Raw genomic sequence first — 14479 nt, 5'->3', positions numbered from 1 at the left:
AATAGGTTTGCACCTTGAGAGATTTGATCCCTCTAGGAACTTGATAAGTTCAGGGTTAAGATGGATCTATGACTGGTTATTAAGAAATTTAAACATGATTATCTTAAACATATTATAAAGTTAGGTCTTCTGTTGTTTAACATTCAGACTTAGTCAAATTATACAAAAAATCAAATTAAAAATAAAAATAAAATCAAATAAAATAAATAAAGTTATTAATTTTGCCAAACCCATGGTTTTTCGATGGTATTCTTAACCCATGGCTTTTCTTGTTGTATTCTCTAAAGTGAGTTTTTACTTTCCTACTGTATTCTCTAAAGTGAGTTTTTATAAGGAATTTGAAAGATGATTATTTTAAACATATTATAAAGTTAGATAAACATTAAAGAATAATATGAAGTTTAAAAGTTTATTGCCCCAAGAGGTGCTCTCTAGCCCAATATAGTAGAAATGTTGTAATGACTTGTCTTGTAATGTTTAACATTTTTATGTGGTCAAATTACATAATAATAATAATAATGATAATAAAATAATAATAATAAAACAAAATGGAGTTACCTTGAAGTGCAAATCTGGTGGAAAAATCTGTGGTGAAATCTTGATTTGTGTTGTTTAAACTAGTTTCTTGACTGCATATATGGATTCAACACCTTGAAAAACCCATGGGGCACTTTGATTGTGAGTTCACCCTTGTGATTTCAATGAGTGCTTGGAATTGGAAAAATTTGTGGCAACACCCTAAACAACCCATGGGGCACTTTGATTGTGCAGAGTTCACCCATCAAACTTGTGATTTCAATGAATGCTTGGAATCAGGTGAAAAAAGTTGTGGTGAAATCTTAATTTGTGTTGTTTAAGCTAGTTTTTTGATTGCATATATGAATTCAACACCCTGAAAAACCCCTGGGGAACTTTTATTGTGCAGAGTTCACCCATCAAACTTATGATTTCAATGAATCCGTGCCCGATTCTAGACAAATTAAATCTAAGAAGAAAAAAGAAAAAGAAAAAAGAAAAAGAAAAAAACAAAAAAAAAACAAACAAAAAACTTTTCAAAATGTACATAAATACAACTCCAAATAAAATTAATAATTTTAACAATCCATAGTTTTCCCATGGTATTATTCTTTGTAGCCTATTTTAATGTGCGCATAGTGTTTTTGTAAAAATTACGATTTTCCAATTTTACCCAACTTAAAGTCCGTGATTAATATTAGTTTCTTTCATTTTTACCCTATCTATTTGCCCAACCAATTTTTGTTGGTTGCAAAGCCTAAGAGATCACTAATGGTTTTGGATTCCTACGAAGGTAATAGTTGAAGTGGAAGAGTTTCTTTGTTGTCTCACTTTAACCATTTTTCAATTTATAAATTGTTTCATAGTGATGTTGCAGGGAATTGCAAGGGTTTTAACTATTGCCTTGAATATCAAGGTATTTAAGTTAAATATGGTTTGTTTTTAATTTCTTTTGTAACATACATTCCAATTTTACCCAATTTAAAGTCCGTGATTAATATTAGTTTCTTTCATTTTTACCTTGTCTATTTGCCCAACCAATTTTTGTTGGTTGCAAAGCCTAATAGATCACTAATGATTTTACTATTACAGTACATATGAAGGTATTTAAACTAAATATGGTTTGTTTTTAATTTCTTTTGCAGTTATTGCTTATTAACATCTGTAACATGACATAATAGAAGACTCAACGATGAATCAAACTAGTAATATGATTGATTTTTCATTAAATTTTAATTTATTTATCAAATAAGTGTAAATTAGATTTTGTATTTGAAAATAATATAAATAAATCAGTAGAATAAATAATAAGTAACCTCATTATTAAGTAGAATATTTAAAAACTAACAAAAAAAGAAATCATAATTAATCAAACATGCTACATGCTTCATATATCAAGTAAATAAAATATTTTTAATAGCTAAAATTATATTTAAAAATAATAATAATAATAATTAATATTTAAACCACCTTAAATCTATTTCAATTCCAAAATTACCAAATGTCTAGCAAAATCAAATCTCTTTTTACTCTAAAAAAAATTACTTCTCAAACAAATTTAATCTCCAAAGAATTTATTCTTTTGATCCTTTAAGTGTTTAGTAAATCTCCGCTTAAAATAATAGTGATATTCTTTATTTAATATAAAAAAAATTACTTCTCAAACAAATTTAATCTCAAAAGAATTTATTCTTTTGATCCTTTAAGTGTTTAGTAAATCTCCGCTTAAAATAATAGTGATATTCTTTATTTAATATAGCCCTGACTTAAGTCTATCTTAACCTCAAAATTTACCAAAAATAGGAAACTGATCTTAATAAATTTGATGAATCCATACTTAGTAACATGGATCTAGATAATTGACTACTTGGTTGATATTAATAAATTTGATGAATTCATGCTCTGTAACATGGATCTAGATAATTGACTACTTTGATCAGAGTTAACATGGATATAGGTAATTGACTGAAATAAAGCACCTTGGTCTTTGTACACGATCTTGGTAGAAAGGCATTAAATGACGCACAGTGGCGGGAAACGGGAGACAACGAAGCGACATTCTGACGAAGGATTTCAGGTTGAGCTCTCACAGTAAGCCGTGCAGTCTGGTGGAACCAGGTTCGAATACCATAAAACATACAGGTAGGAAAACAAACATCTCCAGGTTGCAAGCCAGCCACGATGGTGGGGCTCTCTCTTGGTGAGAAAAACTTTATACAGGGCGGAATTGCTCAAGATATCCGCACAGATGGCCGTGGCCGGCAGCATTTCCGATCATTTTCAATCGAGACTGGTGTTATTCCTCAGGTTTTTCCCCTCTCAACTTCTTACTCTTGTTGACTGTAGGCTTGCTTCCTCTTATTTGCCCCTGAAATAATTGTATCAGACCTTATTCTACTTAGATGATGACGGTGTGTTTAGACATTTACACAAATCTCAATGGAAATCAGTTTGACAGCTTGTTTTTACTGGTCATATTGGCAGGCAAATGGCTCGGCAAGGGTGAGAATTGGCTCAACTGATGTAATAGCAAGTGTGAAGGTATTTACGTTTTTCTCTTGAAGTTTCTTTAAGAAACACAACCTTAGGTCACGGGCTGCATTGCATATGGGATTCCGTTAGCTCCGATGCTAGGGTTGAGAGGTAGCTATTCTGTTCAATTCTCCCAGGACTCGTATCCGGCATCATCCCTTTTGAAGCGTTGTATCCAGCATCATACCTTTTAAAACCTTGTATCCAGCATCATCCAGTTTTCAAACATGTTATTAAATTCCAAAACCACACAGAGAATGGTACCCTGGTTGATGGCTGAATACTTGGTCCAGCTTACCAGGGAATCAAAGCCCGTTGGCAATCTAGTGGTTGCGTCCAAATCTTATTTACGTAAAAAACGGGATGCTGCTGCATACAAGTCCTGCCCGTAGGGACTGTAGTTACTTTGAACCTTTATTTAAGCATAATATGGTGGAATGCAAGGACCAGTTAGGTTAGGTTGTGTGTGTGATGAGCCGGAACAATAATTGTAACTGATGAGGAACATGGGGGTCCAAGAGTTACATAATGGGCCTTCATATGTAGGTTTATTAATCCGATACAGGTTTATTTCTTTTCATGTTTTCTCTTTGCATCGGAATTTTATGTGCATGTCTTGTGTCTGCTATATGAAGCTGCACTCTGACACATAATATTGTTGATTGACCTCCTTGCATTTTATTCTTCTGTTTCATCTTTTTGTTTGAGTATTTTCCTCTAATTCTTGTATGCCCAAGTAGGACAAAGTTTTATTTTCCTTTCCTAGGAACAAGAAAGAGACAGCTTCTTGCGCCTTAAAAGCTTGAAGATATGGTTATTTGGGGTCTCACATTTGAGAACTATTTTCATTGCCTGAGCATTAGGTGGCCGTGGCATTGGTTCTAAAATTTATAATTTCAGTGATTCTTAGTTTTCCAATTAGTGTTGACTTCCTCTATATCAATGATATCTTTGATGTTGCAGTATTTACTGACAGGTTTCTTAGTGGGTCTAAAAATCTATATCTCTACAAATCTATATCCTGGACCAAGCTCAAGTCTAGCACCTGTTACCGCTCAAACTAGTAGGGGGTCCTAGAGGGGCACTTGCTAGGTCAAGAGCAACAATGAAGCTAAAGCCCACTGTCATCACAACTAAAGCTTTCTACTCTTTATGGACTTTCACCGGTGGGAGGAGACTCGATATATAGAGAATCACTTATAAAGGATAGATCAACCAAGATGGGTGTGGAGTGATCTCGGGGGCTCTTTTCTAGGGGAGGCTCAAGAATGGGAGTTGCTTGCTTCTTAAGCAAGGTACAAAGCTCTCTAGGAGAAGGGGATGAGGATTTAGGGGCTAGATTTAAGGAGTGTGAATTGTAAAGGAGCTTCCAAAACCCTAAAATCTTTGTTGAACTTGTTTTCCAAAATGGTTTTTGAAAAGTTGACTTTTCAAAGGTATGGGACTACACGGGACCAAGTGGACCTAGGTTAGGTCAAGAGGAAGGAGTTTAGCAACCAATGATAGACTTGACTTAAACAAGGAGGAGAAAGGGACCAAAGAATTGATTTTCAATTGAAGGTGCAAAATAATCCTTATGAGGAACTAGCTTAGGGAAACTTAAGGCAAAAACCAAACACGAGGTTAGGGCTTGGGATATTTCACAATCCCACTGTCGAAATTTCCTCAAATTTGGAGGAGGCCTAGGAGACACACCAGCACAGTAGAGGCCAAGAGATCGAATTTTTCTTATGGGTGGTTTGTTGGGAAAATGATGCTCTAGGAGCTCCAATGTGGCTAGACCTAATATAAAGAGGTGAAGGTGAAGAAAAATGTTTCTTTGAGTGATCACCTTATGCTAGACCAATGCCTAAACCTTTGGGGAGACTGGAGTCAAGAAGAATATGAAGATAGACTTCGTTTCTAAGTTAAGGAGGCCTCAAGATCACCTTCGCTTGTCACTAGGGCAAAGCGAGTGACCTTACAAGCTTTTATACTTCGTTTTGCAAGACGAAGTGGCTTATCAAGAATTTAGAATTATCCCTAGGAGAATTCGTTCAACGTACATGGTCCATACACAAATATATGCTATATAGAAACATAATTCCACAATTTCGTAGTAAATGCATGCAACAACTAGCCTTAGTATAACGAAAATCTCATTTTAAATGCATGTGACAAAGTAAAAGAATAATAGCATTAAATTTGTATTTACATGTAAGAGGATATATCCAACCACCAATAAATTTGCCAATCATGAAGCTCCAAGACAAGAAAAGACAATCCATACCTCAAAATTCATCCATGCTCCAAAAATTTCGTCCACCAAGAAAGAATAGCGAAAATCTCAAGAGAGATACAAGTCCAAACCAAGTGATGACGAGAAATGAAATCTCATCATTTGTATTTATACTCTTTCAATGAGTTCGATTTACCTATTTGAGCTTACATTAGCCCATAAAATAAAAATAATGTAGAAATAACTAACTTTTGGTGACAAACCACCAAACTATCTCATAAACAAAATAACAAGCCTCTCAAGAGGTTGAATAATGAATAATGCATGTCGTTGGGTCCTCTAAGAGGCCGGGTGAAGTCCGTAAGTGCCAAAATAATGAATTGGACTTCCAAAAGTAATGGACGAGGGGTTGGCCCCATGTTCTCCACATAATAAACCTGTCATGCTCCCAATGGCTGTGAGGGCACACAAGCGACCTCATGGGTCTCCAAGTAAGTCAAAGATGCCTGTAGACCATCTATAAGGGCTCAAATGATGGTGTAGGTGATGTCACATCAACATACAAGTCCTGGGTCATTTGCTAAGTGCATGGTACAACTGTGGGGCTGACTGGGGAAAGGTAAAGTAGGTGCATCTTCTTCGTCCAATAGGTGAATTTCGAGCAATCTCTGAACATCTCTGGGGATTCATGGAGTGTTGTCTACTGTTGTGGAGGCCCATGGCTATCAACACACACCCTACGTGTGCCAATGTAGCCCTCTGGAGGGTTAGGACCCCGTATAGGGAGACCAAACCCAAGATGGAGACCACCTACAATTCTGCATAAGATCCAATGCGTCCCCTAGCCTTCCAGTACAAGTAGTCATCAAGGAAATTGAGTAAAAGAGCTTACAAACCATGGACAACAGGTGGGGACATCATAATGACATGCCCTTCCATAATGGGCTTTGGCATGTGCTAGTGTCTCCAAGCTCCAAATGGGGTTAACCAAGTATCCCATTAGGTAGTTTTTACTTCTAAAGGGGATAATATGTCCAAGGTACATCTTTTAAAAGGTGGTGGCACGTGATAAGAGATGAATGGAGTCGGGGTGAAAAGGGGCAGCCCTAGGCCACACGTTGGGGTACAAGGGTAGCTAGTAAAAGGGAAGCCCACACTTGAGTATATAATGTCTGGGAGGGAGCAATTGTGGTACATGAGGTGCCCTGGTCTTGATTTTTCCACCCTCCTTTATATGCCTTTTTCTTTAATTAATTGCTCGGGGCTCAAGTGGTAAGAGCATGATGTGTGAGATTTAGTAGTGGATACCCCTTTTAAGGTAGGGCGGTTCATTTCCCACTCGGGGTTGGGATAATCATGGGTTCCTAAATGATAAAGGGGGCTCATTTAGGGCCTGTAGGAACCAGGATGATGGCCATGATGATGGGATAGAGCTCATTTTTTGGCTTTCTCCCACGTGCTAAATGTGTTTGTCTCGACCATCTTTTGCATTTTGTGGTACATTTTCCTGTTGAATGTGGCAAATTATGCTTATGCTTTTCTTTTTAGCGGCATCAACCTCCGGGGCATCATTCCAGGCCTGACCCAAGGTGTGGGCAAGGGGAAGGGGAAAGTTAACCTTATGTGGACCTAGTGGAGGAATGTAGACCCAGGTGGGAGAAATGGTGAATGAGGTTATAATGAGTGGAGAGGGGGCAATATATGTGGATGAGGGAGCGGGACCACACAACCAAAATCAGGGTTTCTTATGAAGTACCATCCCTAAAGCCAAAGGGTTAGTAAAAGAGATCCCATGGGACTGAAATCCAAGGTTAACATCCAAAAGGGGTCTAGGGGACAAGAGCACAAACCTAGCCCATTCTTTTGGTTGAATCCCCCCATTAATCTATGCCAAGAAATGTCCATGATAAGCAAACTATAGTACTCAGTTACCAAATGACAAGGCATATTGTTATGTTCGGGAGGCCCACCTTCAAACATATGATCATGGCAGGTGGGTGAGCGACCACATGGTTGGCTTAGGTGGTGGAGAAGTGACACAACGAGCTAGTTGTTGGCTACCAGGGGCTGTTGGCTGAGGACCATCTTGGAGAAAAAAAAAATTATTTTAGGGATATCATCCACAAAATGGTGGGTAACATCTGGCTCCAATTGGGACATGATCTCTCGAAGAAGTGGACGAAGCTACTTGAACGAGAGGTCATGAGAAATCCAACAATCTCTTGGTTACCATAAACTTTTTACCTGCACATATCAACAACTAAACCCATGGGACAACATGTTTTTCACGGTGTCTTATGATCACCCATGCATAGTGTTAGGCTGTAAAATCAACCTAAAAATAAAATATCCAAATTTTAATTTAAATGCAGCTAATCTACCATGAGAAATATCATATGATGTTAGTTCTAATGCAAAATCAACATGCAATGCATCCTACTCTACCATGCATATGATACGCTATCAAGTCTAAAGGAAAGTGGTGGTACGTCTTAATTTGACCCACTCGGGCCAATGTTCGTCGTTGAGTTTAGCAATGTAATAATAGTCCTCCCCAACTTTTCCATGAATATTGACAGGCATTGGGTCTCTATCAACCAATACCAAGTCACTGGCCTTATACACTTTTTTAGGCTTCCACTTTCTGCTTATTTTAGAAATTGGACGTTTGAGAATACAAACTTCCTGAGCCGGGAGAATAGGAGAAGTCTTCTCAATTTCATGTGTTTCGTAATATGGTCCAGGCTTAATCACATGAGATAGGTAGGTAGGTCCCTATAAAGGATCAAAGAGGTTCCATCAGATTGTGGGATGGTAGCATATGATAAGCCCATTTGAACATGACCCCCAATAGTAGCCCCCCATTTCCTAGACAATGGCATTCCCCCACATCAGGAATATCAATGACAACAACATCCATGAGAAGGGATATGTGGGGGTTCCTAGCCAAAGAATCCTTAAGGTCCTTTATGAGACCTTCCACCTCCACAACCTTGGAGTTAAAAGCACATACCTTCTTGTACGATTGAGTGATGCCGAAACCCAACTGCTTCATAACTTTTAAGGGCATGATATTTGCAGAGGCCCTTGAGTCTAACACACGATTGTGTAAGAAGAGGTCATTGATAACCAAAGTGAGCATAAATGGTTCACACCCAGGGTTTCGGTCAGGAATATGAATGTTTTGTAATTCTTCGGGTAATTCTTCTTTCTGAATTCTTAGGGACTTCTTGATTTGTTGTTGTTGCTTGGGAAGTTTTACAATCTCTTTCAAAGGAACATGTATGGTTATTTTTCCTATGACAACCCCTATGTCAATGTCAAGCTTAGCCTCTTTTCCCTTCTCTTTCTTCTTGATGTTTTCCTTCTTTGGGGGATCTTTTTTTGAATTGGCTTTAGTTGGGGGATCCTTCCTGGGAGGAATTTCAGGGAGAGACTCCTTGGGAGGGGCTTGCTTGGGAAATGAGTCTTCTTTAGATGGTTCCTTAGAGGTTGTAGGATCTTTGTTATTTTCTTTTCGTGAATATTGGACCCCTTTCAACCTTCCCTTGTTATCAGAGTTAAGAATGGATTCTTCCTTTTCTTCCTTAAGGGTGACCTCACTAATATGAGGGTGTGTGTAAGAGACCCCCAGCAAAATGTTGAAGATGTCGGATTCCACAAGGTTAGCTTGCTCATCAGTTTTTTCACCCTCACTCTCTCCCTCTTCACTTCTCTCATCCTAAGAAGATGAGTCTGGCTCCACAACATTAGTTGGAGCCAAAGTGTTTGAGAATTGAGACGAGCTTGGCCTATCTTCTTCACTTTGCTTTTTGGGAAAGGGTTTTCCTTTAGGAATATAACTAGATTTTTGAGCCCTTTCTAAGGCAGTGATTTTATTGATGATAACCTTGTCACGTGCGTTGGCTTCTTCAGTGAATTTCTCCATTTTCTTGAGGATGGCAAGGAGGGTTTCTCTGTGCTGATCTTTGGACTTCTCCTTCTTGACCTCGACTCTAGCTTTAGGGTGGTCAGTGACATCTACCTTCGAGATTCGTAGGTTTTTCTCAAATTCCATTGCTATCTCTTTCGCTTCAACCAATGTGGAAGGCTTCTTGTCCCTTAATACGTAGGGTAAGTGGCCACCCACAACTTTTATGAATTTATCAAGAATATTAGCTTCTGATGGTTTCAAATGATCAGGTATATCCTTGACTACCCTATTAAATTTTTGAATGAATTCTCGTGCATCTTCCATTCCCTTGGTTATTTGATAGAATTTTTCAATGTTAAAGGTTCCTTGGGCATTGCATGACCACCTCTTCATGAATAGGTCTTCAAAGTACTCAGAGTCTTGTATGCATGCTGGGGGAAGGCGAATGTACCATTCTCTCGCTTGTCCTTCAAGCGATAGAGCAAAAAGCATCATGAGTCTATCTTCATCGAAGGTCATCCTAGGGGACATTTGCCAGTAGAATTCCCTAATAAATTCATGGACAATCCAAGTAGCATCCCCTTTGAACTTGGGTAACCATCCGTTATATTTTTGAGGTAATTGTTTGGGATCATTACTCAATTTCAAAGGGGCAAAGACACTAACCAATTGTCTTTCACTTTTGGTCATCTTAGGTTGGTCTTGTTTTGGGTCAGTGTTAGATCTAGATGGCATCTTTGGGGATGAATCACTGACTTTCTCGAATTCAGGGAGAAGGGCGGTTCCAACAAGTGATGGAGTTTGTTCTCTTCTTTTTGCAGCAACCCTAGTTAAAAAGGAATGTTGTCGCCTTCAAGTAAACTAGGGGTTTGGAAAATGAGTGGAGTTGCCAGGTGAATGCTTATAGATGTCGTTAATGAATCAATTCCTCAATGATTCACAAGGTCTGACAACGACGCCAAAATGTTATCGCTCAAACTAGCAGGGGGTCCTAGAGGGGCACTTGCTAGGTCAAGAGCAACAATGAAGCTAAAGCTCACTGTCACCACGGCTAAAGCTTCCTACTCTTTACAAACTTTCATAGATGGAAGGAGACCTGATATATAGAGAATCACTTATAAATGATAGATCAACCGAGATGGGTGTGGAGTGATCTTGGGGGCCCTTTACTGGGGAGGCTCAAGAATGGGAGTTGCTTGCTCCTTAAGCAAGGTACAAAGCTCTTTAGGAGAAGGGGATGAGGATTTAGGGGCTAGGTTTAAGGAGTGTGAATTGTAAAGGAGCTTCCAAAACCCTAAAATCCTTGTTGAACTTGGTTTCCAAAGTGGTTTTTGAAGAGTTGACTTTATAAAGGTATGGGACCACACGGGACCAAGTGGACCCAGGTTAGGTGAAAAGGAAGGAGTTTAGCAACCAATGATAGACTTGACCTAAACAAGGAGGAGAAAGGGACCAAAGAATTGATTTTCAATTGAAGGTGCAAAATGATCCTTATGAGGAACTAGCCTAGGGAAACTTAGGGCAAAAACCAATCTCGAGGCCAGGGCTTGGGATATCTCGCAATCCCATTGTCAGAATTTCCTCAAATTTGGAGGAGGCCTAGGAGACACACTAGCGTAGTAGAGGCCAAGAGATCGATTTTTTCTTATGGGTGGTTTGTCGGGAAAATGATGTCCTAGGAGCCCTAATGTGGCTACACCTAGAATAAAGAAGAGAGGGTGAATACAAATGTTTCTTTGAGTGATCACCTTATGGTAGACCAGTGCCTAATCCTTTGGGGAGACTGGAGTCAAGAAGAATATGAAGATAGACTTCGTTTCTAAGTCAAGGAGGCCTTAAGATCAACTTTGCTTGTCACTAGGGCAAAGAGAGTGACCTTACAAGCTTTTATACTTTGTTTTGCAAGGTGAAGTGGCTTATCAAGATATATTCAACCATAGAATTATCCCTAGGAGAATTCGTTCAACATACACGACCCATACATAGAGATATGCTATATAGAAACATAATTCCACAATTTCATAGTAAATGCATGCAACAAGTAGCCCTAGTATAGCGAAAAGAATAATAGCATTAAATTTGTACTTACATGTAAGAGAATATATCCAACCACCAATAAACTTGCCAATCATGAAGCTCCAAGACAAGAAAAGACATTCCATACATCAAAATTCATCCATGCTCCAAAAATTTCGTCTACCAAGAAGGAATAGCGAAAATCTCAAGAGAGATACAAGTCCAAACCAAGCGATGATGAGAAATGAACTCTCATCATTTGTATTTATTTTTTTTTTCCACAGAAAAAAGACCATCCTTTTATTAAAAAAAGGGATTACTTAAAATATGTAAGCATAACGCCAAGACTGTATCCACCAGCAAGTGGGGAAAGTCTCAGTCGACTGCCAAGCCTGCTCGCTGATAAAACAAAGCAAGCCACCGCAAGAGGGAAAACCTCCTCCATATCCACACGCTTCACTGGAAACATGTTCACGCGGTAAAACAACCATAACGCGATTAGAGATAAGGCCACAGAGATCCACAGTGTACACTTTGAGGATTCTTGCGCTACAGAGAAAAACTGAAACCGCTGCCCGGGCATCCACAAATAGGGAAAACAGTGCAAGAAGCTGGCAGGGAAAAATACAGAGAGTAGAAGAACAAGGAAAAGAGCAGAAAAACAAAGCGATTATTTACATGGACCGAAGAACTGAGACGATGAGTTAAGCAAAGATGGGCTGTTCGACAGATCGAACCACCCCATTTTCAACCTCCGAGACAGACCACGACCCCATCTCAAGCTCAACTCCTGCTTTAGAAAGACGGTCCGCGTCAAAATTCCTTTCCCGGTAGATGTGACTAAGAGAGATCTCCATGAAGCGACTCCTAAGGCGAGAAACTTCTCTGAACAGAGTAAACAGAGTAAGATTGCTGCAACGATGAGCCCCATTAAACCACTTCACAACATTCATGGAGTCCCCGAAAATCTGAGCTTCTCTCACATTTCTAAGAATAAGCCAGCTGAGGAGGAGATGTAGGGCTTTCAATTCGGCAAAATTATTTGAACCCTGTCCAAGACCTATTGAAGCTTTAACAACCTTCTCCTTTGAAAAGTGGATGATCAAGCCAGCCCCTCATCGACCATTAATATCCGAAGCCCCATCAAAATAAGCCCACGGCATAGAGTATCTAATGAGTTCTTGACAAACAGCTCTGGAAGGAGAAAGAGCTTGAGGTATAGGAATACTTTCATAAATGGCAGCTCCTTCTGCGGCAAGTCTTCCAATAGGGAAGACAGAATCCTTGAAAATAACTTGATTTCTAGCTAGCCAAGTCCCCCATGTGATGAGTAACGGAATGGTTCTTTCTCTTTCGTTTGAGGAATCGTTCCACCATCTCTGCCAGGCCTCTAAGAGCCCCTGCCCTTCCCATCTGTAAGGGACATTTATCATGCTTAGCATTTCGGCCCAAAGGCTGGAATTAAAAGGGCAAAGGAGAAATAGATGCTGAACTGTTTCAGCACTGTCTTTACACAGAGGACATCTGCCAGGACCAATCCTACCTCTTCTTTGAAGGAAATCCCACGTAGGAACTTTCTGGAGTAGGACACACCAGAAGAACAATTTTGATTTAGCTGGTCCTTTTAACTTCCATAACGATTTAGCCCACCAATCTGGATTCTCCCAACCATTTTGAGACATCATCCATTTGTAACCTGCCTTTGGAGAATAAAAACCATTCTGAGCAAAAACCCATTTTAGCTCATCCGGGGAGTCAGAAAGCCTGACTGAGGAGTTGAGGAGGTCCCTTGTATACCTGTCCCATTCCTCCAACCTATCATCAATCAAATTTAAATCTCTTCCTTGAAGCCACCCTTGATTCCAAATGGAAGAAGCCCGAGGATCAGCTACCTGGTTTAGAGTGTATAGACCCCTGTCTTTTAAAGCCGCAACCAATCCCTGAGATAGAGTAAATCCCTCTGAACAGCCAATCCAGGGATCTCGCCCCAAACGGATCTGAGTTCCATCTCCCACATACCATGCCAAACCCTTCTCTATGATGTTAACAGATGCAACCACTGCTTTCCAGACCACCGAGGAATTTTTGGATGACTTTTGCGGCAGTCTAATCCAATCTAGCGTTGTTAATGGATCTATATATTTCCTTTTAGTCACAACAGTCCACAAATTTTCCGTAGTAATGATCCTCCAAGCCAACTTTGCTGCAAGTGATTGGGAGAAACTAGCAAGGTTTTTTATACCCCAGCCTCCCCACTCTTTAGGGCGGGCTATTTTGTCCCAAGCAATCCACGGGGTAACTCTCTCAGACTTGGACCCCGCCCACAGAAAATTGCTGCATAATTTCTCAATAGAATTTAGAATTCCTTTGGTCACCCAGGTCAGGCTGGCCCAGTAGACTGGGATTGCCATCAGAACTGATTTAATTAAAACAAGCCTACCTGCCTGAGAGAGCCACTTGTGGCTCCAATGTTTCAGTTTCGATTCCAATTTTGCAAGGATCCACTGCCAATCTTTTATCCTATAATTATCTGGTTTCAGATAGAACCCCAGATATTTAAAGGAATCCTCTAGCGATTTAACTTCAAAATTCAGAACCAAAGCCACTCTGCGCACCTCCTCTCTAGCCAGACCTGAGCAAGTAAGAGTAGATTTTCTCTCATTTATGCATAGGCCAGTAGATTTCAGAAAGAGGTCCAAGATCCTCTTGAGTGTCCTACAGTCCTCGAGGCTGCCATTGCTGAAGAGTATTATATCATCCACGAAGAGGAGGTGAGTGACCCAGAAATTTGGAGCAACTTCGATTCCTTTCAGAGATCCTTGTCTTTTTGCTTCTTGAATCAAACGACTGATACCATCTGCTGCCAGCAAAAACAAGAGGGGAGAGAGCGGACAGCCTTGGCGCAGGCCACGTTCAGGGCTAAAGAAACTGGAGGCTGCTCCGTTAATCAGGACAGCTATGGAAGAAGACGAAACACAGCTCATAATCCATCTTACAAATTCGAATCTGAAGCCCAAATGAGTTAACAAAAGTCTGAGATATAGCTAGCTAATTCTGTCGTAAGCCTTCGATAAATCTATTTTCACAACGACTCCTTTTTTCTTTCCAACTTTAAGACTGTGGAGCATTTCTTGGGCAACTCCCACAACTTCATGAATTTGCCTGCCATCTAAAAAGCCAAACTACTCCGGAGAAACATTTTTAGAAAGGAAAGGTTTTAGCCTGACAGCAATGATTTTAGCAATAATTTTGTAAACACATGTACATAGAGAAATGGGCCTGAA

At 39.6% G+C, this 14479-nt stretch overlaps 1 protein-coding gene across 1 annotated transcript in view; it reads left to right on the top strand.

The window, feature by feature from the left end:
- The first annotated feature begins 2417 nt into the window (after window positions 1-2417).
- LOC149247245 (3'-5'-exoribonuclease family protein) overlaps window positions 2418-14479 on the top strand; it is a 136196-nt gene continuing 124134 nt past the window's right edge. Inside the window, exons 1-2 of the mRNA XM_089458164.1 lie at window positions 2418-2823; window positions 3001-3057. Coding sequence (XP_089314290.1) covers window positions 2698-2823; window positions 3001-3057 — 183 coding nt within the window. The 5' untranslated portion in view covers window positions 2418-2697. The remainder of the gene's footprint in view (window positions 2824-3000; window positions 3058-14479) is intronic.

This window comes from Pinus tabuliformis, chromosome 7 (assembly GCF_031772625.1).
Source record: "Pinus tabuliformis cultivar Carrire ecotype Pingquan chromosome 7, CPIR1, whole genome shotgun sequence".
Classification (NCBI taxonomy): domain Eukaryota; kingdom Viridiplantae; phylum Streptophyta; class Pinopsida; order Pinales; family Pinaceae; genus Pinus; species Pinus tabuliformis.
This window is presented reverse-complemented; position numbering and strand designations above follow the sequence as displayed.